The sequence below is a fragment of the Anser cygnoides genome, chromosome 6 (assembly GCF_040182565.1).
Source record: "Anser cygnoides isolate HZ-2024a breed goose chromosome 6, Taihu_goose_T2T_genome, whole genome shotgun sequence".
NCBI lineage: Eukaryota > Metazoa > Chordata > Aves > Anseriformes > Anatidae > Anser > Anser cygnoides.
In genome coordinates, this window is record NC_089878.1 from 13,271,158 (window position 1) to 13,298,993 (window position 27,836).

Consider the following 27,836-nt stretch of genomic DNA (forward strand, 5'->3'; position numbering starts at 1 on the left):
GAAAGTGTTTTTCCAAAACCAAGCCTGGTGCCCCTGCTGTGCCCACCTCCCCAGGCATGCCCCACAGTGGGTTCCCTCCTTAGCAGGGGGTTGCTGGTGGGCACCGAGGACCCCCAGCTTTGGCAGCTGGGGAGCGCTCTGAGGTGCAGCAAGCCCAAAGAGGGACAAGGAGAAATGTCTGCTCGCTTCTGAGTCACTGCTGGCAGCCGCTGGTCCCTCCTCCGGCTGCCGGAGTCTCCTCCTCGCACTTGCCCTCCCTCTTGCTCTTCCTTCGCCGGGACCCAAGCGCTGAAACCACCTCTGGAGCCCGGCCTCTCCTGGCTGCTGGCGGCTCCTTCCCTTTCTTTGCCTCCCCCTCGCCCCAGCTCGATGGGAATCTGAATCCAGCAAGATGAGGCTGCACGACTTCGTCCTCGCCCTGCTGCTGCTGCACGCCTGCCTCCTCCGGGGGGGCTCCTGGGCTCAAGACATCTCCTCCCGGCTCCACAGGGCTCAAGGTAAGGGGGGGCCAAAGTCCCGGGTGCTCCCCCTGGGGCAGCGGAGACGTGTGGGGGCCACCAGCTTCCCCACGGCCGGCAGTTTTTGGGAAGAGTCACGCTCACAGCGCAGGGCAGCATGTGCCAGGAGAGCATCCGCCAGGCGTGCCCGCTTGTAGCCTTCATTTTGGGCTGGTTCTCCTCAGCCGGGTGCTGTCGGGGAGGGGGGCTCGGGGCAGACGGAGGCGGTTCAGCTTCGTGCAGGACGTGGGGCCGGGCACCAGCTGCTGAGGCTCGTTTTTAGCTTTGCTCTCCTCTGCAATGATATTTGTGCCGGGACGTGTTGGAAAAGCATTAATTTCTCGTTGTGGTAGTTGCTGTGAGGTCTTGCTTGTTTGCGTGTTTGTTTGTTTATAAATACTTGTTACTGCCGCTTGTTACTTTACAACTAATCCTGGTATTGCAAGTTTGAATGCAAATGGGGAGAAAAGAATGCACAAACTGACGTTTTCCGGATACGTGCTCAGATGCAATCCAGCTCACCATTAATGCCAAAGCAGAAATGCTGAGAAAGAATGATCCTACCCATACATGCATGCTCATGTGTCTCGCGTGGGGTTAGCACGGCTACGCTGTCCTCCCAGAGCACGTCCTGCGGGTGTGCCGGGGGGCAGCTGGGGCATGGGGGTGGGGGGGGGGGGCAATGCAAGCCACACCGCTCTGCCTGCCCCCAGACTGCCCTGTGGACCTGTTCTTCGTCCTGGACACCTCTGAGAGCGTTGCCCTAAGGGTGAAGCCCTTCGGGGACCTCGTGGCACAAGTGAAAGACTTCACCAACCGGTTCATCGACAAGCTGACGGAGAGGTACCCAGCAGCTCCTGCCGCTGCTTCCGAGTGGGCTCTCAGGGCTGTGCCAAGCGGAGGGGGATGGGGATGCTGCAAGTGCTGCAGAGGGAGCAGGAAGAGAGCAGGGCTGCGGAAGGAAGGGACACCCCAGGGCAGCGGGCTCGGCTCCAGCCCCAGCCCCACCATCGGGTTATTTTGCAGGCCCAGAGCGATGCTCAGAGCCAGGACAATGTGGGAGCTTGTGTGGTCATAGGGCACCCACCGTGCTAAACCTGGCACCTGCAGAGCAAGCCCCCTTGCAACCTCTTTGCATCCCCCAGGCGCTGAACACAGTTTTGGGGGCTCCCTGTGGGGTTCCCTGTCTCCACCCCTCTGCCCAGCCCTTTCTCTGAGTCCTCACCTACCAGGCTGCTCCCAGCCCACACCCTCACAGCCACCAACCCTCAATCTAACCCTGGTTTCCCCAGGGTGAGGGCACCTGGGGGTGCACCAACCCCAGAGCAGCAGGGTGTCAGGATGGGCCGCCCCATGTCAGCACCACGTGAACAGGAGCCTCATGCTTGTGGACATCCCACCAGGCCCCCATCGATGCAGCCTGGCTCCTAAACAAGGAGCTTGGCTTTGTCCTGAGCCCCCTTGTGAGCACACAGACTGATGGATGGGGCTTCCCACGACCCCCAACATCTCTGTGCCCACCTCGCTGCTCCCCGCTCACTGCAGGGGCATCTCCCTGCGAGCCACCAACCTGCTCACGGTGACACCAGGCATCCGCCACCTGCGCAGTGTGGTGGGCTTGGGGTGCAGTGTGGTGGGCTGGGATGGAGGGGACAGCGATGCTCAGGAGGTTTGGGGACAGGTCCTCATGGGCAGGGAGAAGATGGCTGAAGACGCGTGTCCCGGTGTCCCCATGTCCCCATGTCCCCATGCAGGTACTTTCGCTGCGACCGCTTCCTGGTGTGGAACGCCGGGGCGCTGCACTACAGCGACTCCGTGGTGCTCATCAAGGACCTCACGGCCATGCCCAGTGGCAGGGCCGAGCTGAAGGACAGCGTGTCGGCCATCAGCTACATCGGGAAGGGCACCCACACCGACTGCGCCATAAAGCAGGGCATCGAGCGGCTGCTCATCGGGTACGGCGGTGGGGCCGGGGCCAAGGGTGGGGTGGTCCCAGCGGTGGCACCGTGGTGGGTGGTGGCTGGGACGTCCCCGTGCATCGTGTGGAGCTGTCCCCAGCACGGGGAGGAGGTTACCTGGGCACAAAGCAGGTGCTGGGGTGGCAGGTTGCTATCGAGCTGGCTGCGCTGGGACAAGGCATGCCTGGCCTCAAGCTGGGGCACTGGCCAGGGCACTCCAGCCAAATCTGTTAAACCTTTGCAGCACTGAACCCAGTGTTTAAACCTTTGCAGAGGCTCCCATCTCAAGGAGAATAAATACCTGATTGTGGTGACGGATGGACACCCCTTGGAGGGGTACAAGGAGCCCTGTGGCGGCCTGGATGATGCTGCCAATGAAGCCAAACATTTGGGGATCAAAGTGTTCTCCGTCGCCATCTCTCCCAACCACCTGGTAGGGACCACATAGCAGGGATGCTCCCCACAGCTGTCCTGGGAATGGGGTCTGGAGCTTCCCAGGCTGGGGACAGACAGAGGGCTGGAGGGCTGATGCAGATCCCCAGGGTGGCCAGTGGACACCTGTCCCCAGCATGTCCCCTGGGTACATCCTACAGGAGTGCCCACAGGTCTTGCTCTGCCCCCCACCTCTAGGACCAGCGGCTCAACATCATCGCCACGGACCATGCCTACCGCCGCAACTTCACCGCCACCAGCCTGAAACCAACCCGGGATCTCGACGTGGAGGAGACCATCAACAACATCATCGACATGATTGTGAGTACCGCCTGTCCCCCTGCCCAGCCTGCCCCCAGCTTGGGCCCTCTCCTCCTTCACAACCCCCCTCTCTTCACTTTTTGCCTTGCAGAAAGCCAACATGGAGCAGTCGGTGAGTGTTCCCCAGTGTCCTGTGCCCATCCCCTACAGCCACCCCCAGGCACATGGGGGCTTGGTGGCACCGCTCTGCCCAGCCTCGGGGCTCCCCCCGAGCTGAGCACAGCGCTGGCGCTGCCACTGACTCTGTTTTCTCCTTCCCTTGGGCAGTGCTGTTCCTTCGAGTGCCAGGTGAGTCAGGCTTTTGAGGCCTCCATCCCTTCCCCCGTGCCCCCACGCTGTGCCTCAGTGGCTTGGTCTAACCCGTGAATCTCTCCCGCAGCCTCCCCGAGGGCCCCCCGGACTTCCCGGCGATCCAGGCTATGAGGTGAGGGATCAGCCCCCAGCTGCAGAGGGACGGGCTCCGTGGGGATGCTCGGGGACCGGCGGGACACGCGCCAGCCCTGCCCTCGGCCCCTCTGGGCAAGGCGGTGGAAACCGCTGTCCCACGTGGCCTCGGTCCTCTGCTCCCCGCATCCACGGGGAATTGCTGCTACTGCCCCCCTGCTCTCCTTGCAGTCCTGTTTCATTCCTGGGGAGGATCAGCTCGCTTTGATCAGCTAACTTTATTTCTGTCCTGTATTTCAGGGAGAAAGAGGCAAGCCAGGTCTTCCCGGTCCGAAAGGAGAGGCTGGAGAGCCCGTAAGTAAAGGACCGGACTTGGTGGCTCTGCTCAGGGGCTTTTTATTGACTTTCAGACAGAGCTCTCAGGCACATCCTCACTGGCAGGGTGATGGGGACCTGCACCCGATGCCAGCCCCCAGCTTTGCACTCCCTATCCCCACACCATCCCCACAGGTCACTGGCCCATACTCTGGCACCACCCCGTTGCCACAGTGGGGTCCCAGCCAGCTGTCCCCGGGGAGATGGCGACACAGAGCCATCCCCTTGCATCGGCCAGGGCTCCCAGTGGGCAGTGTTGTGGACAGCACGGGGCAGCCTCTTCTCCTCTGGTACTACAAGGCTTCCTTGTTCCTCACCCAAAGCAGCTGCCCCTCCTGCAGGACACCTCTCTGACTCACGGGGTGTACCCCGGGCTCCCTCCTGTGTCCTCTGACAACACAAGCACCGCAGTGTTACGGGGAAACCTCCAGTAAATAAGAAGCTAATAGCATAAGGAAACTATTTTCCTCCTCCTCCCTTTTTTACTAGGTACGTTTATTTTGGGAGATGTGTTTCTCCCACACACATGAGTGTGCAGTTACTCAGCATGTGCATGCCTGGTTTGGAAACCTCATGGCTTGCACACATTTTTTCCTTTCCCAAGGATTTTCTGCCCTTCACCTTCATCCCAAATGACATGGCCCCAAGCACCCTGTTTTCACCTCGGTAAGGGCTGGGGATGCTGGAGGTGCCAGCAGGTCCCCTTCACCCCTGTAGGCATCCCATGCCACCAGAACAGACAAAGGAGGAGGAGTTCAGGGGAGAGGGCTGGAGGAGGGGGCAGCATGGCCTCTGGGGCCGAGAAGCACGTCCCATAAGGGGGGTCTTGCCAAGAGGTGTTACAAAACCTTGTTTTAAATGTTGGCAAGTGTGTGTGGGACAAGGTGGATCTGGCAGTGGATGGAGAGCCCAGGGGGACCGGCCCCCTTGCTGATGGCTCATGCCAGCCTCTGCCTCCGTAACGCCGTGCTTCTGTCCTCCAGGGCAGGCCAGGGGACATGGGACCTGTTGGCTACCAAGGAATGAAGGTACGTGGAACTGCAGGGTGGCAGGCATGGCTTCTGGATGGGCCACGTGCTGCCGGTGTCTTCATCCTCTCTTTTTCCTCCCTTCTTTCATCACTAGGGTGACAAAGGAAGTCGAGGAGAAAAGGTGAGTGCAGCAAGGACATGGGGGGGGCTTGGTGCCCCCCTCCTTGTCTGGCTGCGCACTGGGGCTGCCTGGCATCGGGGCTGGGTACGCGCCCAGGTCTGTGCATCCATCCTCCCTGGAAGCACCAGCATCCAGCCAAGACAACCAGTTTGAGGCTGATGTGACTGCGGGGAGCAGGCAAGCACCATGCCTTGTGCACTGTCGGGCACAACGGGGGCACCGGTGGTGTGCAGGGGTGTAGGAACACCCACACCTGGGACTGAGCCGGCATGGGGATGGCAGCGTGGTGAGGGGACGGGTCTGCTCCACGTGGGGCCTGACCTCTCTCCTTCCTTTTGCAGGGATCAAGAGGAGCCAAAGGAGCCAAGGTCAGATTTTGCACCGCTTATTCTTCCCCGTTAATGCTTGGGGTGGGGTGGAGGAAGGGTCTTTGCAAATCATTTCTTCATGGTTTCTTGTCTGCATTTTAGGGTGAGAAGGGCAAGCGTGGGATCGACGGCATCGACGGCATGAAGGTAAACCTCCCCTCGGGGCCCCTTGCTCATCCTGAGGACCCTGGGTTTTGCCCAGACACCTCCCAAAACCACTGTGGGGGCCAGGAATGAAGGCAGTTCCCCATCTGGGGCTCATCCCCTGCAGGGGTGTCCCTGCCCGGGATGCTCAGGGGCATTCTGCAGGCACCACTCACAACAGCACTTGCTTTGTCTGTCCCACAGGGAGAAGCTGGATACCCCGGGCTACCTGGCTGCAAAGGCTCGCCCGGATTTGATGTATGTACCCCGTGGGTGCCCCTTGCTTGGAAATACTTGGAAGTGCACCTCCGCGTGTGCGGCCATCCCTGTGCTCTGCTGGACGCTGCCCTCGTTCCCTGTGCTGCCCGGGGAGCTGCGCACCGCGCGCTGGAGGCTGCCAGGCGTGAAGAGCTGGGTGCCAAAGCAGCAAGCAACTTTAGGCTGCTGTGCCCAGACAAGCAGAAAATCGCGGATGTTTTGGAGGGTGCTGGACACCATTGCTCTGCAGTTGTGTTCTTTCACATCTGCCTGCTCATTTCCACGCTCTCTCTGCTCCCAGGATGGCACATCCACAGTGGCATCAGTATCGTGGTCCAGCAACTACCTTTTCTGCCATTTCCTCAGAAACGCCCTCAGTTCTGCAGCATTTCCCCAAAGCAGCCACTGTCTGATGCACGCAGCACCGCAGTGTCGGAGTGCTGTGCCACCCCCATGTCATGGCAAGCACCCGTCCATCCCACCCTCCCCACTGAGGGACTGGGGGCCAAGCAGCCAGGATGCTCTCTCCATGCCATTTCCTGCAGGTAGTGCTGCTGGATTAGTTTTCAGTGACGCTGCTCTTTGTTTTCAACAGGGAACTCAAGGCCCACCCGGACCAAAGGGTGATCCCGGTGCTTACGGACCCAAGGGAGGAAAGGTGAGCCCGTGGTACCCAGCCAGGAGGGCCATGGGGCTGCCCTTGGTGTGCCCAGCCAGGCGCGGGAGGAGCGGTGCTGGGCAGACTCCCACCTTCAAGAAGAAGAAGAAGTCCCTGTCTCTTTCTGGAGACGGGGAAAAACCCATGGGGTTGTCCAGGAGAGGCAGATGCCCAGGTTTAGCCAAGAGAGTCGGTGACGGACCCATCACTGGCCTCCTCGTGCTGCTTGGGGGTGAGGCCCTGCTGGAGGATGCTGCCCCTCGCCCTCAGTGAGGCCAGGCTGGCAAGACATGAGCTGTGCATGGCACACTCCAGGCTGCTCCTGCAGGTGCCTGCGAGCCTGCCACAAGCAGCCTGAAAATGCTGGGGGGCTGCTCTGAAATGGTGGCTCACACCTGGAGGGGGGGCACGGAGGGACCTGCTGGGGTTGGGGCCCTCCGTGAGCTGTGGAGGAAAGGGGGGCTCAAGCCTCCTCAGCATGGGGCCGAAACCCACCCGCTGGTACTGATGTGTCCTTGTCCACCCTGTCTTGTTGTGTCCTTGTGAAGGGGGAGCCCGGGGAAGACGGAAAGCCTGGCCGGCAGGGGATCCCCGGCAGCCCTGGAGAGAAGGTCGGTGCGAGGTCCCCACTCCACAATCAGCCCCAGAGCTGAGCTTGCCCAAGGCTCTGCTGGCACGCAGGGCTTTGCTCCAAAACCTACTGATTTGTCTTACTTGCTCGTGCAGGGTGCTCCTGGCAACAGGGGTGAGCCTGGACCCACAGGGGAGACGGGGGACGAAGGCTCCCTGGGCGTGGATGGTCCTCCTGGAGAGCGGGTGAGCACGGGCAGGGGCTGGGACCCACAGAGGAGGAGGAGGGCTGGGGCGGGCGATGAAGGTGGGGTTTGCAGGACCAGGAGTGGGTCCTGAACCTGTGTTCCCACCATCTCCTTGCAGGGCAGCAATGGAGAAAGAGGCCCCCCAGGCTCGCCGGGAGACCGTGGTCCACGAGGAGAGCCGGTAACTGCTCTCGGGGGATAGCTGTGGGCATCTGCATGCAGACGGGGGCACGTTGGGCAGCCAGGGCTGAAATAGGTGGCCAGTGGCTGCCTTGGCCAGCCTGTGGGCCAGTGGACAAGCTTGGTGCATGCACCTGCCAGACTGGTGGGGACCTGATGCCATCCCCAGCAATTGTCCCTTCATGCTGGTGGCTGAGCAGCAAGCAGCCAAAACCCAGAGCGTGACCAGAGAGCCAAGAGCAGGCATGGAGCAGCTGGTGGAGAGCAAAGCAGCAAGTGTCCTCCTCGGGGTGTGGTGGGGCTGTGCAGGCACCGGGGACTCAGCAAGGGGGGCACAGTGGCAGGCAGGGTACCAAGGTGAGGACAGGACACCCCTGCCAGGGGTGAGTGCTGTGCCAGCCGGGGGGGAGTCACTAGGAAAGTATTTGTTGTGCCTGCTGGGGCTGAGTCACCCAACATGAGTGTGGGAAGGATGAGCAGGAGCCCTCAGTGGGGCAGGACAGATGAAAAAACACGTGGCAAATGTCGGAGGTGCCAGCATGCCACCACTGCGTGGGGCAGCAGGGCCGGGACATCCAGGAGCAGCATCTAGGCAGGCGGCCAGCCCTGCCCCAGCACTGCTGGGGAGAAAGGGGATGGGGCTGGGTGGGGTGGGGCTGCATGAAGCCAAAGAAACCAGGAGCTGGAAGCCTCCCCTTCCCTGCTTCTGCTTAGGGAACCACGGCAGCATCACCGTGCGGGGCAGATGTGCGTGGGAGATGAAGGCACGCCAGTGTCCTGGAGTTAAATGGTTCAGCAGACGGTGGGCTGCTGTATTCCAAGTCTTAGTTCAAGCACGAGGTTCAGGAACCTTGCCAGAAACTTCTCCACCAGCATCCAGGGCCCTTTGGAAGTTATTTTGTATTTACTGTTTGGCTTAGGCATATGGGAGCTTCTAGCCTGCAAACGAGAGCTTTGGGTTGCCAAGCGTCCAGCCACTTTCCTCAATGTTTTAAGTCAGGTGTGACCTTCACGGGAAGTTTCTGAACACCTCCCTTCCCAGCAGGGCTGCAGGCAGAGCAGTGCCTTGCACAAAGATGCTTGTCTTGCAGCACATGCTGCAAAAACACCCACGGTCAGGTTTTGCACTGCTGCCCACTGTGTGCAGGACCCGTCACACCCTACGCATGCCCCTCTCCGTTTCTCATGCCCTCCCTGTGTGTTTTCAGGGAGAGTCTGGGCCACCCGGTGACCAAGGTCGGGAAGGACCCCTCGGACCACCCGGTGACCAGGTAAGGCTCTGGATTAGCCTTCTGGATCCCCTGTGGGAGTGCATGGGGGAGCAAGGAGGCTGCAGACTGGGCTTAACTGGTGCCACAGCATCTTGGGGCAAGGTCTCGGCACCTTCCAGGCCAGGCAGCAAAGCCAGTGCAGAGGGGCCAGAATCTCTTAAGAGAACCCAGGACATGAACAGAGCTAGAAAATGGAGACTTGGCTGCTAGGCTCCGGACAGAGAAACCTCTAGGTCATTTCCCAGTTCTGTGGAAACAGATGTCAACACATCTGACAGACAGATTTGGAAACTGGCAAGTGTGAGCTGCAGCAGCGCACCAAATATTCAGGCCTGGGGCCAGACGCTGTTTGCCTTGGTCATGCGAGTTGATAAGGCATCGCATGTGAGCAAGGACAGCCTGGCGGGGCCTTCGCAGTGTCACTGGCACCCTTCACATCTGCAGGCGGTCTGTTCCAAAGCCAGTTGCTCCTCAAGTCTGCTCACTGTGATGTCCAACCCTCCTGCTCTGGGGTCCACTTGTCCTTGTGCACCCCAAGAACCCACTGGCTTTCTGCAGAGCAGAGCTGGCTACCTCCAGCCTAAGAAGGGCTTCTGCCCGTTGCACAGTTAAAGGCTCCTTCCTCCCAGAGTCCTACTCAGCTCCCAGTCAACTCCTTTGGCTAACTCTCCTCGGAGATAGCACCGTTTGCAATACCTAGCATGGTCTTCCCACCTGAGCAAGCATGCTTTGATAAAACCCTTGGATTGGGCTTCATGGGACAACTTCCCTCCTACATCATTACAGTTTCAATGGAGCTCAAGAGATAGGGAAGTATTGAGATAAATGTTCCCACTCTGTTGGAGCCCCAAGCGAAGCACGAAGACCAGCGTGTGGACAAAGGTGGTTGACCAACTGTTGAAGAGCCCTGAAGGAGATCTGTAGCATGGGACTGCTGCCAAGGAGCTGCTGTTGGGTTCATGCTGTCCCCAGCATGGACCACCCCACAGCAGAGCTGCCCTCAAGCCTGCCTTGTGCTCGTGAAGAGCACTGAACTCACCCAGAATTGCCCAGATCCTTCTGTCCTCAGCTGAGCTAAGTTCTTCCACAACCAAGGAGTGTCTGGCAGCACCCAGCTCACTGGATGCTGAGGTGGGAGGTGCTGCTGGCTGGAAGGCAGCTGCTGGGTGTGTGCGTGCAATGGGCTGGTGCTGCAGGTTGGCACCAGCGGAGGAGGAAGGGCCAGAGCTGCTTGCCTTGAGGAGGGAGGCTCACTCCCAGTTTGAGGCAGAAGAAAACAGAGTTCAGGCAGAGATGTGATACAAGCCCGGGGGTCGAAGCGATGAGAGCATGCTGGGGCACCAGGCTGGGCAAGATCCTGCCTCCAGCCCACCGTCACTGGCAGGGAAGAGAGGAAGGAGGCTGTCACCCGGCCTCCTCTCCCCAGAGCACCGAACTCCAGCCGCACGCCTCTCAGAGCCACAGCAGCAGATCGGGTGCCTTCCCCAGAACTGCGGCCGCCCCAGCACCCCTCTCACTCCAGGGAGATTTCAAGATTTCAAAAACAGTTGCAAAGCAAAGATGTTTTTTTCCATAAACCAAGGAAAAAATGTTTTTGCTTGGCCAAATTAAAAATGAATGTGTAATTGGGCTTGGGCAAGGGAAGGACTTTGGCAAACGCGAGTGTTTTTCAAGCCATGTTATCTGCAAGCTCTGGCTCTCTCTAAGGAGAGCATTTCGCTTGGCAAGGAGAAAGGGTTCCCACTAACCTGTGGGCCCTGTTTCACCCCCCTTCTGTCTGAGAGATGCTAAAGGTCCGTGCTCTCGTCCCTGACCTTCTGGGCAGGTTTGGTGGTCCACCTCCTCCTGGTTGTGGTGCCCATTCCTCCTGCAGTTCTTGTTGCACCCACAAGGAAAGCGATCAGGGAGCTGTTAACGACTTCCCAACCCCAAATCCTATGTCTTCACAAAGCCCTACAGGGCTGCAAGGGGTTTGGACTTGTTTGCTACACAGGCCACCTACAGCCAATGTGAGCCAAGTTTGTCCGGGATCCAGCTTTGGCTGATGTGAATGGTCATGAGCTCCCACCCCTCCCTCCCAGCTTTCCCCTTTTGGGGCTTTTGTGCAGATAAAAGGGTCACATGCCTTTAGGCAGCCTTGTGCTCTGCACTGCACTACGTAATTTTGAAGTCCTCTGCGTGCTGTTCCTTGGAAGAATGGTGTGTGAAGAGGAGCAGGAGGGGCAGCTGGACGGGACTTGTGCTTCTTCAGCTTCTGGGTGGTGAGAGACAGCGGCTGCAAAGCTGGGCTGCACTGAGCAACATGCAAAGATAGCGTCCTGCTCCCCAAAAACCTTAGCAGTAGAGATCATCTCTTCTGCCTCCACCAGCCATGGACTGGCCACACACCAGCTCCGCACGGGGCTGCCTTGCTCGGGCACTCGGAGCTGCATTGTTACCCAGCCGTGACCTGCCATCGTCGCCAATCTCCTGGCAAGCAAACCATGCAAAGCGCTGCTGGCACTGAGCAGAAAGTGAGGGGCCTCCCTGGACATCTTTTGGAGATCTTAAAGGCAAAAAAAAAAATTATCTCCCTGCCTTCTTTCCTCATGCCTCTTGTCTCTGGATGTCTCTGGCCAGCCCTGCAGCCGGTGGACAGAGGGGCCAGCGCCTGTATGGGTGTGGCAGAGTGACAGCTTTGCTCTGCTCCAGCAGATGCTGCCACGGCTCTGCAGCCTGCTGAGGACAGAAGCTCCCCACAGCCATGAAAGGGCCTCCGTCAGCCTGGCCGCCATCAGGCAAGTCCAAGGCATAGGCAGGGCCCCCACAGAGGAATGTCCGTGACACCTTCAGGGTGATGTGACCCACCAAGGGTCGTTCTCTGCCCAAGGGACACCAACGCGATGCCACCGAGCAGCCCACTGCTGGGAAGTACCAGCCTGCCTCCCCCAGCCTCCTCCCCGCCAGGCCTCCCTCCTGCAGTACCTCCGCACCATGCTGACCCCCACCAACAGAGCCTTTCTCCTCCGCGGAGGGGACCCCCGAGGAGTGCGAGGCAGGGGGTGGCAGCTCTCACCCACCACACTTCGAAATGAGAAGACCAGCCCTTCCCAGCATGGGCAATGCCAAGGGCAAAGCCTTGTGGTGAGAGCTCTTTGTGTTCTCCTAGGGTGAACCTGGACCACCAGGACCCAAGGGCTACAGGGGAGACGACGGCCCCCGCGGCAATGAGGTCAGTGTTGCTTCATCGTGGCATCTTCTCGGGAGGAGGGAATTAAGGGAAAAGCAGGAGATGCTGCCCGTTAGGGCTGTCCCCAGCTCCCACCGGTCTTAGGAACCCTTTGTGGGTAAAAAGCTAGGTGCTAGCTTCCTGTCAGACACCTCAAGGCATTTTTTGGTGGGTCTATAAGGCTGTGACCACTTTTTTCCTCACCTGCCAGAGGACATTCCAGGGGGATGGTATGGCTGCAATACAAGTGTCGTGGCTTCACCTTACAGTTTGCCCTTCCTCTGGCAGAAGCTAGGGGTGCAAAACATCTCCTGTGATGGGCTTGGGCAGCCCATGCCTGCTGTGCTTGAATGAAGAGGGCTCCTTCCCACCTCCCAGCTGTGTTCCCAGAGCTGGTCTCAGGTGGGAAGCAAGGGACCATAGCACCACAGGAAGACAGTGGTAGCAGGTTGCCTCAGAAAGCATCATCTTCCCAGCCCAAGGGATGGTGAACAGCGCTTGACTGATCCTTTTGCTCCTTCCAGGGCCCAAAGGGATTGCCTGGAGCACCTGGGCTGCCTGGAGATCCTGGCCTGATGGGAGAAAGGGTGAGTGGTGTTTGTTTGTGGTGACTGCATGCAACATGGAAAAGGTCTAGAACTGGCTGGTTGCACACAGCATGGTCCGGGTCAGAGAGGAAAGAAATAGCACTCATACACAGCTAAGATGTGTTGGGAAAAGTTGCAAGCAACTTCCTTTGAACACATGTGATGCACATCTACAAGCTCAAGGAGCTGTGACTCGGGATGTACTTTCCAGCAGTGGCCCTCGTACTGCCCAGTGTTCCCAGCCTGTGATCGTATCCCTGATCTCTGAGAGGCACAGTGTCACCCCCAGAGCTTCTGGGGCCTCCCTTTCTCCCTGACCCAGCTCGCTCTTCTCCTTTTTCCTTTAAATTAAAGAACTAGATTTAGTCTTCAAGAGATGTACTGGCAGTTCGTGTCCCAGTTCCTCCTACCCCTGCTGAAGTGCTCTCTGGGTGTGTAGATGGGAAGTGGAACCGCAGCAAAACTGGTTTCTGCCCCAGAGAAAGAGGTAGGAAGAACAGTATTGGGCTGGATTTAACATGAAACAAATTGGTATTTCTAGATACAACTCTGCAAGAAGAGCAAAGAGGGACACCGCTTCCCCTCAGTGGCTTGCAGGTCACACAGGCAGGATGTCCTGCCTACCTGCCTGCACCAGCATCCAACCCACCCATCACATATTTTTTGCACAAACACTTTGCAGTGGTGACTGGCTGCCCAAAGAGGGCAGGATCCTTCTGCTGTGCTATCCAAGGGGTCTGCTTGTGTGGTGGTTTTGCCATTTTACATTGTCTCACCTATTCCTCTCTTCCTTCGCAGGGAGAGGATGGCCCTCCTGGTAACGGCACGATCGGATTCCCAGGCGCCCCTGTGAGTTTTATGTGCTGCTTTGAAACCACAATACCATTATTTCTGCTTGCCTGACCTAACATACTTCCTTTTATTCATTCCCAGGGGCAGCAAGGAGACAGAGGGGACCCTGGCATTAATGTAAGTGTTGCTTCCTCCTGCACCTAACAGAGATCACCCTGGCCAGTGTCTTCTGGTGATAGTTTGGCTTGTAGAGCCTCTACGCCTGCTGCATGGTGAAATGGGCCCCCTGAAGCAGCCTGCTCACCCAGAACCCTGTTTATCTTATGCCCATCTATCCCTGCAGTGGATGCTTCCTGTGGAAGTGTCCTGCCTTGGTGCACTGGTCATAACACCCAAGGACAGCAGCCGGGGTAGAGTGCTCTCAGACGTAGCCCCAAAGGCAGCATCTGGGGTTGGAAGTAGCTATGACAGCAGCTATGACAGTGAAAGCCACCTAAGGAGGTCTCTCATTTAATAACACTGAAATTTGATGCTAGGGAGCCTACAGATAGCTCTCTGCCTCCTCCCCAAGCCAGCTCTCACAAGGTCCCTGCACCAATCTCACTAACTGCTTTCCATACAGGAGCTTCTTCTCTGTTATTTTTCAGGGAACAAAAGGCTATGTCGGTCCTAAAGGTGATGAAGGGGAAGCTGGAGACCCCGGCAACGATGTGAGTAACCTTTATAAAGCTGTATGATTTTTCTATGTGAGCACGGTGTAGGAGTTTGAGGCTGGGTCTAGAGCTACCTTGCCTGTAGGCAAGAGCCCATCACGTTTTGTAAGACTGCATGCGCCCTTTGCTGCTGCGCAGTATCTGATGGCAAGTGGAGCTCTCCTAGATGTTCACTCTGCATCCTACAGCCTATTGCTACCAAACCTCCAGGTCTGTTAGGCTGAGGCAGCTGTCAGCTGCACTGGTGTTGTATGCTTCCAGATAGCACTGATGTTTGCTTTCTGCTGCACCGTTGTCCCCCATGGAGAGAGATTTTCCTAGTGCCTGTCCCAGCCCTCCCTTGTCCCAGCAAGTCCTAACTTGCTTGCTTGGTTGGGCACAGCATTCTCAGTTAACCTTTTCATGGTAATATTACTAAGTAGGGTTCAGCAGGCATCTGGAAGGGGAAGGTGCTGGACCTCACTGTGACACATGGATTTGTGATTTTTTTTTCTGTTTTAAATCCAGAACCTAACCCCTGGCCCCAGGGGCAGCAAAGGAGCGAAAGGCCACAGGGGTCCTGAAGGCCCCCCGGTAAGTAAGGATCCTGGAAGGGCTTGCACTGACCAGCACAGCATATATATGTGACCGTAGGAGACTTGCTGTGCCTGGCCCTGCTCACAACAGGGCAAAGCATCTGGAAAACCTGTGCATGGGTCTCTGAAATCAGCAGAAGGTGATTGCTCCACTGAATGGAGCAGAGTCCCTTCTGCAGGCTTTCATGCTTATCCCAAACAGGGGCAAAAAGCATAGCTGTTTGTGCTTATCGTGAACAAAGCATTCTCAGGCAGCCAAGATCGGTGAGGGCGAGGCACCAGACTGCGAAGTTTCAGAGTGGCCACCCTGAACGCGAGAGCATTTCAGGCCGTGTTAAGTCGCTGCTTGCTTGTGTTGGCCTGAAGGCTACAGGAGAGGCAGCTCCAAAGCAAAAGGCACCCATCAGCTGGGTGCTGTGGGGGCAATGCAGAGCTCAGCAGACACACAGTGTGTGTGCTCACTGCCTGCAGCACACTTGGAGGCAGGTCGCCTTCTCTGTGAGCAAGCAGATGTACCTGCTCAAAGTCCAGGATCTGGGAAGCCAAGCAACTTTTCCAGCCCCTGCATTGCTTGTCAAGATATTGTGAGCTCTTGATGAAGATAGGACTGCCTGCTCTTGTAAATGCTCTAACTCAGCTCTTCTGTTTGACAGGGACCGCCCGGACCTGTGGGACCTCCAGGACCAGATGTAAGTGGGACAGAATCAGGGCACTGCTTGCTTGCTGGGTCTGTGCTTCTGGAGACCGCTGCTGGGGAGCCTTGTGCTCCCAGGCAAGGTGGTGTCTGCCCCTGTCACTGTCCTAGTGAGGCTCACTGGCCAGATTTCCTCCTTTCCATCACCAGTGAGTCCCCTCTGCAGTGTGAAAACTTCAGCTCTCACAGAAGTGGGAAGACTGGTATTATTCCCAGTTTGGCCATTCCTCTTTGCTTTGATGAGTGCCATGACGTTTGCCCACCGAGCAAGGACATGCTCTGACCATGGTGTCACCAGGACTCAGGTCTCCCCACCTTGTGGTAAGCTCATAACAAGAGCAACCACCACAGATGGAGGAAAGGTCCAGCAAGCTGGGTGGTGAGCTGGGACTTTCCATGCAACTTCTTCTGCAAGGGCAGTGTAATGGGTGCACTTCACTGCTGGCAAAGCCTAGCCCTTGTCTGCTCCAAGGGGAGCAGCCCCACTTGCACATCACTAGTTCCCAGATCAGGATCTGCTTTGAAGGCACACAGCAACAGCAGGGGCAGTGGGCAGCAGCACTTGGGGGCCAGGCAGCTGCCTCTGCCGATACACAAAGAGTTTCTTCATCTCTGTTTTCAGGAATGTGAAATCTTGGACATCATCATGAAGATGTGCTGTGAGTATCCCTGTGCTGCTTCCCCTGTCCTGCTTGGCTCCTCGCTGGGTGAGGGGTGGCACCCAAGCACCCCAAGGCCCCCATGTCCTGCCATGGGGGAGCTGCAGCAGGGACTTGCCGCAGGGGGGTCCCAGCCCTCGGCCAGTAACAAAGTGCTGGAAGAGCACAGGGTGCTTAGGGGACTGGATGTGAGCTCTACACTCTAACAATTTACTCAGTCCCTCCAGGATTTCTTTATTTAAGTAAGAATACAGTTGTGTGTGCAGAAACAGCTCTGCCTTGTGCAGTGTTTTGGGTCAGGCATCATGACCTGGAACAGGAGACAGATCTGGGCATGCCAAACAGGAGGGAAACCTCTGTGAACGAGCAGGAGCCTGGATAATCTGTGTTGCAGAAACACAGACCTGCAGTCTGCATTAGCGTATGAAAAATCTTCATCTGCAACATTTTAATGGTCTCTCTTTCTCTCCCTTCTCCTCTAGCTTGCTGTGGTGAGTGTTACTTGGCAAAGTTGTTCCGCAAATGTTTGCTAGCGCTTCTCCTTGCTTCCTCCTCTCCCTTTCCCTTGCCTTTTCCCCTTTCTTTTCCCCTTGTGCTGTGGAGGGATGGTGGGAGCCCAGGAGGACTGAGAGGGAGGGAGGCAGGGGAAGGCAGTAAGCCCCCCTCCAAAGGCTGCTGTGGCTGGTCCTACAGCCGTGGAAAACGGTTGTGGAGGTGCCCTGTGCCAGCAAGGCTGTAGGCAGATGTTCTCCACCCTTTCTGCAGTGGGGAGGGAAGTCAGTTCAGGGCATGGTGTGGATCCAGCTCTGTTGCTTTCTCCCAAATCCCACACTGGTCTGCAGAGAAATGTGCCTTTTTTTTTTTTTTTTTTTTTCCATGATACTGTCTGGATGGGTAGGGTTTGCAAGCCAAAAGCTTGAAGCAAGGTTCCAGGGTGCGTGATGTCCTTCAGCCACAGGCAAGAGGGGAAAGCAAGCTGAGTCAGCCTCCTCCAGCTCACCACTGTCACCTCTGTCCTCCTGGGCTGGGCAAGTGGAAGGAGTGAGGAGGCTTCTGAGGAAACGGGTTTTGGAAATAGTTACTGGGCCTTTTATGGGTACTCACAGCTTGGCAATGTTACGTGTCTTACAACCGGTGCTGAGAAAAAGTAGATGGAAAAACTAGTGAACTGACTCTCAAAGCTCCTATGCAGCTATTTTGCCACTTAATTTTGCACTGGGCTTTGGTGGGTCCACTCAGGACTAACAGCAGACATCAGCTTCTTGCTTGGGCATGCCCCCTTGCAAAGCATGCTGCTCTGAGAGCAGCTCAGAGAGGAACCACAAGCCTTTCCATGCCTGTGCTTTGCTGCAGAGTGCACGTGCGGTCCCGTCGACCTCCTCTTTGTGTTGGATAGCTCAGAGAGCATTGGCCTGCAGAATTTCCAGATTGCCAAGGATTTCATCATCAAAGTCATTGACCGCCTAAGCAAGGATGAGCGCGTGAAGGTGAGATTTCCTCCGAGTGCTAGGATACATTTATTTTTCACTGTACTTGGAAAAACAGGGAGATGCCTCCACTCCACAAGAGCCTCCACAAGGCTCAGCTTCAAGCGCATAACCAGGGTGGGTCTCGATTCCTCCCAGATTTGTAGGAAGAGTTCGCAGAATTTGTTGTCCCAAAATACATGTGTTTCACCCTCTCTGGGCAGCAAGACTCTGTGGTAACTATCAATTATTCCTCTGTGCCCTGGAACAGACAGCTCACTGTTTGCCCAATCAATCAGTTTCTTGGTCTCTTCCTTGTTCTGATGAGCATTTCAGGTGGCTGGAGTAGATCACACACGAGGTGTTGTAGCCCCCAGGCAGCCTTGCCTGCCCCCAGGTTTCAATTAAGGTTGCCAGTTAAGTACATTAGTAAAAGGTATCTTTGCAGCCCAAAAGAGTGATCCATAGCACATGGGCTGTAAATACATGATGACCTGCTCTCGGACATGTCTTTGGGTGCACACGGGTCTCTGGCTGGTAAAGAACCAGTAAAAAGCCTGAAACATTAGCACTGGGCAGAAAAAACTACTATTTAAGAAAAAAAGCATGTCTGCTTGTTTTTGTTTGTTTGTTTGTTTGTTTGTTTTTGTTACAAAAAAAAAAAAAATCTATTCCTAGCCAGCCAGCATAGCCAGTGGCTTGTGTTGAGACCACTGAGATGGGAAACTTGGTTTTGGGTCTTGTTTCACTGGGCCCCACCTGCATCTGCTTCTGTAGGGGCTCCTGTCTGGAATAAGTAGTGCACCTGAGGAGCAGCAGCAGTGCCCACCGTGAGGACATTGAGCATGAAACTATCAGCAGGTTTCTGAGCCCTCCAGGGCCCCTGGAGGTACCTGGCCCTAAGTAGCTTCTGTTTCTCTCCAACAGTTTGAGCCCGGGGAGTCCCGAGTGGGCGTTGTGCAGTACAGCCACAACAACACGCAGGAGCTGGTGGCCATGGGGGATGCCAACATAGACAACATCGGGGCACTCAAACAGTGAGTCTGTAGGGTCTTGGCACACTGTGCTCATGTCCCATCCTCCATCTCCAGGCCAGCACCACCTGCAAATGCAAGGATGCTGCATGTTGTAGTGGATGGTGGCTTTGTAGGTTGTGCTGAGGCCAAGGAGCTTGCCAGTTACCTGCCCAAAGCCCCATGCAGGCAGGATTTTGCCCTGCCTTGCAAGCATGCCGGTGTGTCAGCGATATGCGTGTTCCCAGCTGTCCCTGTGATATCCATGGGGTGCGATGGCAGGCTCACTGGTGTCTGTGCTTGCAGGGCAGTTAAGAACCTGAAATGGATAGCTGGGGGCACCCACACGGGAGAAGCCCTGCAGTTCAGCAAGGAGAACCTGCTGCGGAGGTTCACCTCCAACAACAACGTGGCCATCGTCATCACGGATGGACGCTCGGACACGCTACGGGACCGTACCCCACTGACCTCTCTGTGCGAGGTCACCCCGGTAAGGGCACAGTGGCATGGCGGGGCTGGCGGGGAACACCCACACAGTGGCTGTGCATCAGAGTAGCGGAGGCTCCCTGGGGGTCTTCACGCCTTTGCTACCCAAGACAGGGCAGGGAGGACACGTGTCACTACAAGCTGTCTCATGCAGTGATGGGCATTCAGGATTATGGATGCATTAGGCGCCAGTGATAGACTCTAACTTTCCCGCAGGTGGTTTCCCTTGGGATAGGCGACATTTTCCGGAACAACCCGAACCCAGATCAACTGAACGACATCGCTTGTTTAGGCATGCCTAGAAGACAAGGACTGTCCATTCAGAGGGACAACTACGCCGAGCTCCTAGATGACTCCTTCTTGCAGAACATCACCTCGTATGTCTGTCGAGGTGGGTGAAAACCCCTTGTGGGGGCAGCTGGGTGTGCGGGATGCCATGGCCCCAGGCTGTTGTCTTGCTCCTCAGCTCCTAGAAAGCTGCAGAAGCAGTAGGCCTCTGGCTGGAGACAATAATGACCATAGTGAGGGTTGTGGAAGCCAAAGAGTGAGGGATGAAAGCTGACCTCCCTGCTGTCCCCTGGTCATGCTCTCAAGTTGTGCTCAGGCATTGAGGGAAGAGAATGATATTCAAGGTTTAGTTAATGAGCAGCAAGGATGTCTCATGTCTCAGAACACTTCGCAGCCATATCCAAGTCCTCACCCGCTGCGGGACATCTCTGTCCACAGCATTTTTCAAGCACACACCTCTGCACTCTCTGGTGCACACATAAGCTTTGCACAACTCCTTGCACAATGTGGCTGCAACTGAGGTGAGCATTTTTCCTTACTCGTGCTCTGTGGGAAGCTGAGCTACAGAAGAAGCAATTTTCCTAGGTGAGCTGCTAACATTACTCTTTTTAATTTTCTTAACAGAGAAGAAATGTCCGGACTACACCTGCCCAAGTGAGTACCTGCTCTTCATGCCATAAAGCACACAAAGGGCTCGTGGGTGCTGTGGTGTGGGAATTGGCAGCTGGTGTGCATAGGGACGCAGAGTCTGGGCTCTGCTGCAGGAGCAGACATTGCCAGGCACGCAGAGCGTCCCTCGTGGACACCCCGGCCCAAACACCTGGGGCACAGGGGTGAGAAAAGCCTGGACAATGGTTTCTCTGGTGCCTCAGGCCTGGACAGGAGCCCGTGCCAGATTTAGACCTTGCAAGCTTTAGATGAGGGAAGTAATGAGATCTATTGTGATACGGCGGGAGGAGCACACAGGAAAATCAGCACCGTGGCAGGATATTTGGGAAAGGTGGTTGAAAAGGGAGGAATGTAGACAGATACATCTCAAAGTCAGAAGCATATACAATCATTAGACTCATCATGGAAACAGGCCAGCCTCAGTAGATGACATGGTTCTCCAAGAAGGGACAGTGTAAGTCAAGGAAAACATCCGCTGAATTAAATAACAAGAGTCACTAGATTATCTAAGCCAGATAAGTACCTGGGAATGCAGCCTGCCATAAACCAAATAAAAGAAAGAATGAAGGGGTAAAAGGCCAAGTGTAGGACAGCATTGGGGTAGGGGAAACCAAGGCAGCAAATCCCCACAGGCTGGGGATTTCCTAAGTCTAGCAAAGCAGGAAGCGTGTGAGACAGCTGGTGACTACACCGGCTTCCCACGGGAAGAGGTGGGAGGAGAAGAGCAGCGTAACAAACCCTGGGTCTGTCCCCATGCAGTCACCTTCACCAACCTGGCGGACATCATGCTGCTGGTGGACAGCTCCACCAGCGTGGGGAGCAAGAACTTTGAGACCACCAAGAATTTCGTGAAGCGGCTGGCGGAGCGGTTCCTGGAGGCCAGCAAGCCGGCCGAAGACTCTGTGCGCGTCGCGGTGGTCCAGTACAGCGGGAAAAACCAGCAGAAGGTCGAAGTCCCGTTTCAGCGTAACTACACGGTCATTGCCAAAGCCATCGACAACATGGAGTTCATGAACGATGCCACAGACGTCAACGCTGCTCTGGAGTACATCATGGGGCTGTACCAGCGCTCCTCCCGTCCTGGGGCAAAGAAGAAGGTGCTGGTGTTTTCTGACGGCAACTCTCAGGGGATCACCGCAAGGGCCATCGAGAGGACTGTGCAGGAGGTTCAGCGGGCTGGTATCGAGATCTACGTGCTGGCCGTGGGCAGCCAAGTCAACGAGCCCAACATCCGCGTCCTGGTCACAGGGAAGAGCGCAGACTATGACGTTGCCTACGGGGAGCGCCACCTGTTCCGTGTGCCCGACTACACCTCCCTGCTGCGTGGCGTCTTCTACCAAACTGTCTCCAGGAAGATAGCTGTTAACTGAGCAGCTGCGCGCGAGTTTCTACCAGGACCGTGCCTGCTTCTCTCTCACCTAAATATGAAAAACAACAAGAGCAAAAAAATTAACAGTATTCTTGACCGACCTGAGGAACTCATGTCTATACAGATAGCTGTCGTGCCACAGCCTGTCTGTGCACAGTCCCCTTCCTTCTCCACCTGCTTCTTCATCTGCACTTCTTCCTCTTAGCCTCAAGCTGCCTCCCTGCCCTGTGACTGCCCATGCCTTGCTCCCTGCAGCCGGCAAACACCAGTACACCTAGCAATAAGCCCCACCAAAAGCAACCTCATCCCACTGTTTTTTGCCAAAAAAGAACCAGGATGAGGAATGTTGCACCACTAAGGACTTGCTTGGTCTTGCAAGGTTGATTATGCCCTTTTTAGATACAGGGTTTTTTCTTCATTTGCCTCTTTCATTCATATGTCAGCTGAGTGCTTGCCCAGCTCACAATGGTCCTAACCCAAGGCCGTGCTTCAGCACTTCAGCAGGCTTTGAGAGGGGATCGTTGTCCCAGCTGGCAAGCGTGATTCACATCTCCCCGGTGGGTGGGAAGGGCTGGACTTTGTTACCTGAGCCACCCGCGCACTAGGCGGTGTTGGAAGCATCTCCAAGCACCTCCTGTGCCACGGGATGGGACACAGACCCCCCAGGGATGGGCTGGAGATGAGTGGTGGAGCCCACCTCAGCGCTGACAGTCCCATCCAGAGCAGGGACCTGCGCACCGGCTGAGAGAAAGGTGCACAGCAGCCACTGGGGAGGGGGGACCCACGAAGAAGCTACAGAACCGCGCTCCTTCACTAACCAGTTTCATGGTCCTACAGCGAAACCAGGAACCTCATAAGTAACCTGATGACTTGCGTTATGGTCCAAACTCCATGCTGGAAAATCTCTCTGAGCCCAGTTAGTGGGATTTTTATTTTTATTTTTCAAAAGTGCCAAGCTGTCTAATTCCCAGCGAGCTCCCTGTGGGTATACTGTTTCTGTAGGACCATCTAGGAGTTAGACACTTAGGCCCTAGGGAAGCCCACTAGCTGTACTATATATTGAATTAGGGCCTACTCCACAGCCCAGCCAAGTCAAGGGAAAGGCTGCCGTTATCTGCCAGGGCTTTGAATCACACCCTACAGATATACTGACAAAGGTGCTATCACTACATGGGTGATGTGGGCCCTTGGTGTTTACACAGTTGTTTCCACGACCGCACTGAAGATGTGGTTTGGCTGGGTGAGATTTTGTTCAGTGCTTCTGTTGGTGCTCTTGCTATGAATTCATGCGCTTCTGAGAAAGCAACAGTGATTGCCAGGTATTGACATCCCAAACTCTTTATTTTGTATCCAGAAATCCATTGTACAAGTTACTTTTATTTTATGCCTGTGTTTTACTAAAATTGTCCACTTCAGAAATTTGTCAAATAAATTGTTTTCCACAGTCTTGTTGGAAGCTTGTCTGTCTTGAATTTCAGAAGCTCCTGAATGGTTTTAAAGCCACTCAGTGAAATAGGGGCTGCTGCGATCTGGGAGGACTTCAGCAGAACTTCTCAGATGAAATTATACAAGACAAAAGAGAAAATTGCTTTTACTTCGCAAATCTGGATATTATTGAGTGCTATGGATTTGGGAAATCCTGTGATTTATTTTAATCTATGGATTAGTACATTTGAAAATGGTATAGAAAAGTACTGAGCTCTGAAAAGAAGGGAAATGCTTATTCTTCTTCTGGTTGCAATGTGCTCTGTGACGTCTCACAGCCTGTTCCTAAACTGCACAGTTTGGTGCTGTTTTCCAGCAGACCATCCTTCACTGGTGCAGAGATGGAGACCATCAGGTGAAAAAGTAATCCGTGTTTACTTTCTCCTTATGTTTGAGGTCTATTCTTAGTGCCTCATTTTCCAGGCAGGTGGGGACTCTGCTCGACAGACAGGGCTTGTGGTGAAGGTATTGAACCTCTCATCCAGCTTTACCAGCCTTGGTGCTCCCTACACATTTGTTTTACAGCCAAAAACAGCTCTAAAATGTGCCTGTCTTGGGGACAGCTGTATGTCCGGGGGGCTCATTGTGACCTTTCATTTCACATGCACCCAAAGCCACTCACTCCCCAGGCACCGGGCTGCATTCATGTCATGTTTTTGCAGCAGAGAGGCTCTGCCTTGCTCCCTCCCTTGTCTCACGTTCTCCTCTCAGCCATGCCCTCTTTTGGCCAAGCACCTCGGCTGATGTGTGCAGGGTCCCTGGCAGCGCTGGGAACACCTTGGACACAGCTGGAAACTCTGAGGAGCACCTCTGGGAAGCCTCCAAGTGTGGCTGCATTTCGCGTGGTGCCCTCTCTCCGGAGGCGTTTGTATCAGATGTCCTGCCGTCCTCTCCCCAGAACACTAGGAAAAAAGCCTTCACGTCTGCACTAATAAAGGCTGCTATTGTAGCAGAAGTATTCCTTGAGGCCTGCCATCATCCTCCGCATGATTCACTGGCGAAGGAGGGGAGCAGGGTACAAAGACCGCATCACCTACCCACTGCTGCCCGTGGAGCTTGCTGGGGGGGCGGTCAGAGCAGAGGGTGGGCAGGAGCCAGCACCAGGGATGGCAAGGAGCAGGAGCAGAGCTGGGGGCTGGGAAAGGCCTAACACACACACACACACACACACACACACACACACACACACCGGGCTCCCTCCCTGCACTGATAGGAACCACATGCTCAGCCGCAGCCACGGCGGCAGGCTGCGGGCGGTGGGGAAGGGGACGAGGCTGCCCCTCATCCCGAGGGATGCTCAGCCTCTCTCCAGGGGCTCGAAGAGACTTTGGGCCACCCCTGTCCCTCAGGCCACATGAAATGCAGGAATGTAAGAGACACCTAGGAAAAGCTGGGGAAAACTCGCTCTTCTCTTGGGCTGGTTGCAACACTTTGTCTGCTTTAAGCTGAAAATATAAAGGGTGGCAGGAGGGATTTTTCCTGCTTCCATGAGCTTCTTTTCACCCTTAACCATGCCCTTGCTTCTTCACTTTTATGAAACGTGGAAGAAAATCCCAAACCAGCAAAAACTGTCGGTTTCCAAGTCTCGGTTTTGAAGTGTTTGTCAATTTTCCCATGAGAAAATCTGAGCATTTCCTTTAAGCTGCCATTTGCCCAGAAGAAGCTCCATTTCTGGGGAAGCTGGCTTCCCCAGAAAACAAGGACCAGCAAGGATTTTCCAGCAGCACCCGATGTGTGGCATTTATGTCCGTTGCCTTCTCTCTCCCCATGCTTGTGTGCTGTCCAGGCAGGATTGCAGGAGCCCTTGTCAAGTGTTTGAGCCAGAGTTGGCCCCTATATTGTGGGCCCATTTTGTCTTCCATTTCTGGTTATATTTACGCCCATTCTTTCATTCTCATTTTTTATGCTTCCATTACACGGAAAGCCAAAAATTCCTCTGCCTGCAGGCCTGCTTTGTTAAACTTCAGATGTTCTCCAGATGTTCAGCAAGGGGGTTTATGTAACAAAGACAGAATTTGGGCCATATTTCTGTGTTTTCCTCTGACTAAACACTCCTCATTTGAGGCAATGCTGATTCACAGCTCTTCGTGGGAAGGTGATGGCTTGAGGAGGAGGACATCTCCGAGGCTGCTGTATCAGTCTGATGGGACTCCTGAAACACATACCCTAAAAAAAACACAGGAAAAAAATCCCAGCAGCACAGCAGGCTGGGACAGCACAGGGCTGCAATCCTAAAAGACAAAGCAGAAAGTGGGGGGGGGGGGGGGGGGGGGGATTGCAAACAGGCCTTGAGGTTGGTGCAGCCAGCTGCAGAAGAGTTTTATCACTCCTGAGAACAGTCCTTGCAAAGGATTCCTCTTCTCCATGGGCTTGTCTGCTCCTTCCTTGCTGCTGGTGGTTTGAGACCATTTCACAAGCGTGTCAGGGCAACTCTTCCCACAGCCTGCAGCCCTGTAGCTCAGCCAAATTGCTGTTAATGATGCTGGTGCAAGACTTCAAGCTGTATGACAATAAATATCTGCTCTAGGATGATTTTGAACTGCTTATTCAAAATTATTTAATAGCTATTTCAGTGCCTACAATTTGTCTAGGGAGCAGAGGACCATTGTCTAGCCTCTAGCAAAATAACTGAATGTTCAAATGTTCAAATGCCTCTTGCTTATCCTACGTTTGGGGCTTGTTTTAACTATATTATTCTCAAATGCATTTTAGTTTGAGTTTTGTTTTGTGTTTGTCCAATTGCATGGCTCTCCACCATGTAAGCTTGTGGGCAAAGAGCAGAGGAAAGGCTGTAACCCATTCAGAAATATAGGATTGACACACAAAAGAGATTCTGAGTGAACTCAAGACCATGGAGGAAGACATGCCCCCAGCACACAGTACCATCACTGTCCTTCTCCAGGTAAAGGACTTGAGAAGCTGATGGCCTCCCCTAGCAATGCACGGGACGCAGGAACATCACGTGGCGTGGCTCTGGGAGACTTGCCTATCGCAGTTTCAGCTACTGCTAATTCCCATCGAGAATTAAGTCATTTGGATTATAAGTATCTGTAACTGGACTAAATTAGCTGCTTGTAGTGTTCTGGTTAGGCTGAGAAGATGTTAGTTAGGTAAACAATGAATCTTGGATTGGCTCTTCACAGTGTCTGCCTTGCTTGCCTGTAGCCAAGCTTACAGGCAAGAAGCAAGCAATAAGCATGCTCTGCCGGGGTCTTTCCCCTCAAATTACATCCTCACTGTCTGTCAGGAGACCAGGCTGGGTGCACAGTCTATGCTTTCCCTACTTTTTTGCAGAAATAATATGTAACATTGGCCTAATACCTGCATCACCCACAGCAAGCTGGAGAAGAGCTCTTGGGACTTGTGGCAATGAAAAGCTCTGGAGGGCATATGGCAGGAGGGAAGCCACAGCCAGCTGGCCCAGCAGTTGCCTCTCCAAGAAGCAAAGAGAGGACTCCAGAGGACTGTAGATATACCTCTGAAATGAGCAATTTTTGCTGTTTAATTTATTTTTTATTTTTTTATTTTTTGTCTTTCTGCTTCATTTAGTTTCTCACACTTGTGGATCTTTGGGGGTGAGGAAAATCAGATCACAAACAGAAGCTTGGCAAAAGGAGCTACTAAAACAGCTAATTCTGCAGAAACTTGAGCTGCTGATAGCAAACTTCTCATTCTGCTTAGTAATTGCATGCAACTTGGTATGCAAGTGCTCATTTTCAGCTACCTGCTAACCCTGCCATAAGGCAAACCCACTCGAAGTGCTCCACTCTGCTGAGAGATGCTGTGGACCCAGGGCGTTGCAGGCACACGGGAGCAGCTGAGAGAAGTCCTGGAGACCTGAGGGCCTTCAAACCTCCTGTGAAGCACGCTGAGACAGCCACACGGCCTTTCCAGTGGGGAAAAAATGCACGGCACAACTTATCCCATGAGACATGGCTGCAGCTACTCCATTGGCCTGTCTCAGCAGAGCGTCAGTCCCCATCCCACCCATTGCTTCAGGCACCCGCAGGAAACACTGCTTGTCTTTGTCATTTATCCCACTGGAAATGTTGGTGTTTAACATGCAAGCTGCTGAACCAAGCACAAAACACAGCTGGGGAATCTCTTCTTGATAGTAATATATGTATTAAAAGGGAAAAAGAATGAAATAACAGAAGCTGGAGGCAATGCAGACACATCCTACCCCTGCTATGCTTCTGGAGAGATTTCTTATTCTTTTCTGGTCAAGGACAATTTTTGGTTATAGTACTTTTTTCTGGGTGAAAAAAAAAACAAAAAAAAAAAAGGAGATTAACTATTTCTTGAAATAAGATGAGTTAGTGTTTCGTGTTACAGTCCTTCTTCGCCTGTAACACAGGCACAGACTGTGCTGCCCTCTGACTGTGTCCTGGGGCCAAGAAACCTGCTTTGGACACTCCTTTGGATTAGTGTCAAAATGGCAATGAAGCTGAGCCTCTGTTTGCTGTAGCAGAAATGGCGCCTGGCTGCTGTACTGTTTTACAGCTCCTCTGCCCTCACGGAGCACGACTTATTGGTCACCTCTGTTCACCCCACTGATCCCTTTTCTGCATTTCTTGAAAATCGCGACACCTGTAAGCTCGCGATTTCTCCATCTCTCTGAAACATGACATTAGCACTCACATGAGGCTGTCTCCTCATGTCAGACACCAGCCGCAGAGATTCCTTCCTGCTCAGCCAAGTTGCACAGCGTGTTTTCTGTCTGTCTTGCTGCTGGGATGCTGCACAGTGACAGTCAGGTTGGTGAGGTGATGCCAAGAAGAGCTGAAGGAGAAAAAAATCAGAATTTCCAACCCACGGGAAATTCCAATGCGTTGACGAGTATTTTTTGTCTTGGGCTGGCACAAAGAGTCAAAGTCCTAAACTGATCCGCTACAACAAAATGGTCAAAAAAAAAATAAGGTACAAAGATACTGATGCATTTTACATCAAGTCCTTTCATTATTAGGAGGCACCTCCTGCCAGGTGTTTTCACATCCCCCAGCAACAGATCTGCCG

The 27,836-nt window shown here is 54.6% G+C and overlaps 1 protein-coding gene across 1 annotated transcript; it reads left to right on the forward strand.

Moving 5' to 3' along the window:
- Nucleotides 1–245: 245 nt before the first annotated feature.
- COL6A1 (collagen type VI alpha 1 chain) lies at nucleotides 246–22,779 on the forward strand. The gene is made up of 34 exons (XM_013201974.3): nucleotides 246–497; nucleotides 1,211–1,340; nucleotides 2,252–2,452; nucleotides 2,729–2,888; nucleotides 3,086–3,208; nucleotides 3,300–3,320; nucleotides 3,476–3,496; nucleotides 3,588–3,632; nucleotides 3,893–3,946; nucleotides 4,951–4,995; nucleotides 5,093–5,119; nucleotides 5,461–5,487; nucleotides 5,590–5,634; nucleotides 5,836–5,889; nucleotides 6,485–6,547; nucleotides 7,096–7,158; nucleotides 7,274–7,363; nucleotides 7,484–7,546; nucleotides 8,754–8,816; nucleotides 11,965–12,027; nucleotides 12,549–12,611; nucleotides 13,410–13,460; nucleotides 13,545–13,580; nucleotides 14,051–14,113; nucleotides 14,624–14,689; nucleotides 15,345–15,380; nucleotides 16,008–16,044; nucleotides 16,527–16,535; nucleotides 17,398–17,531; nucleotides 18,438–18,547; nucleotides 18,830–19,013; nucleotides 19,226–19,400; nucleotides 19,922–19,951; nucleotides 20,726–22,779. Exons 1-34 carry the CDS (start codon nucleotides 392–394, stop codon nucleotides 21,334–21,336), a joined length of 3,069 nt encoding a protein of 1,022 aa, XP_013057428.2. The 5' UTR covers nucleotides 246–391; the 3' UTR covers nucleotides 21,337–22,779.
- Nucleotides 22,780–27,836: the final 5,057 nt, after the last annotated feature.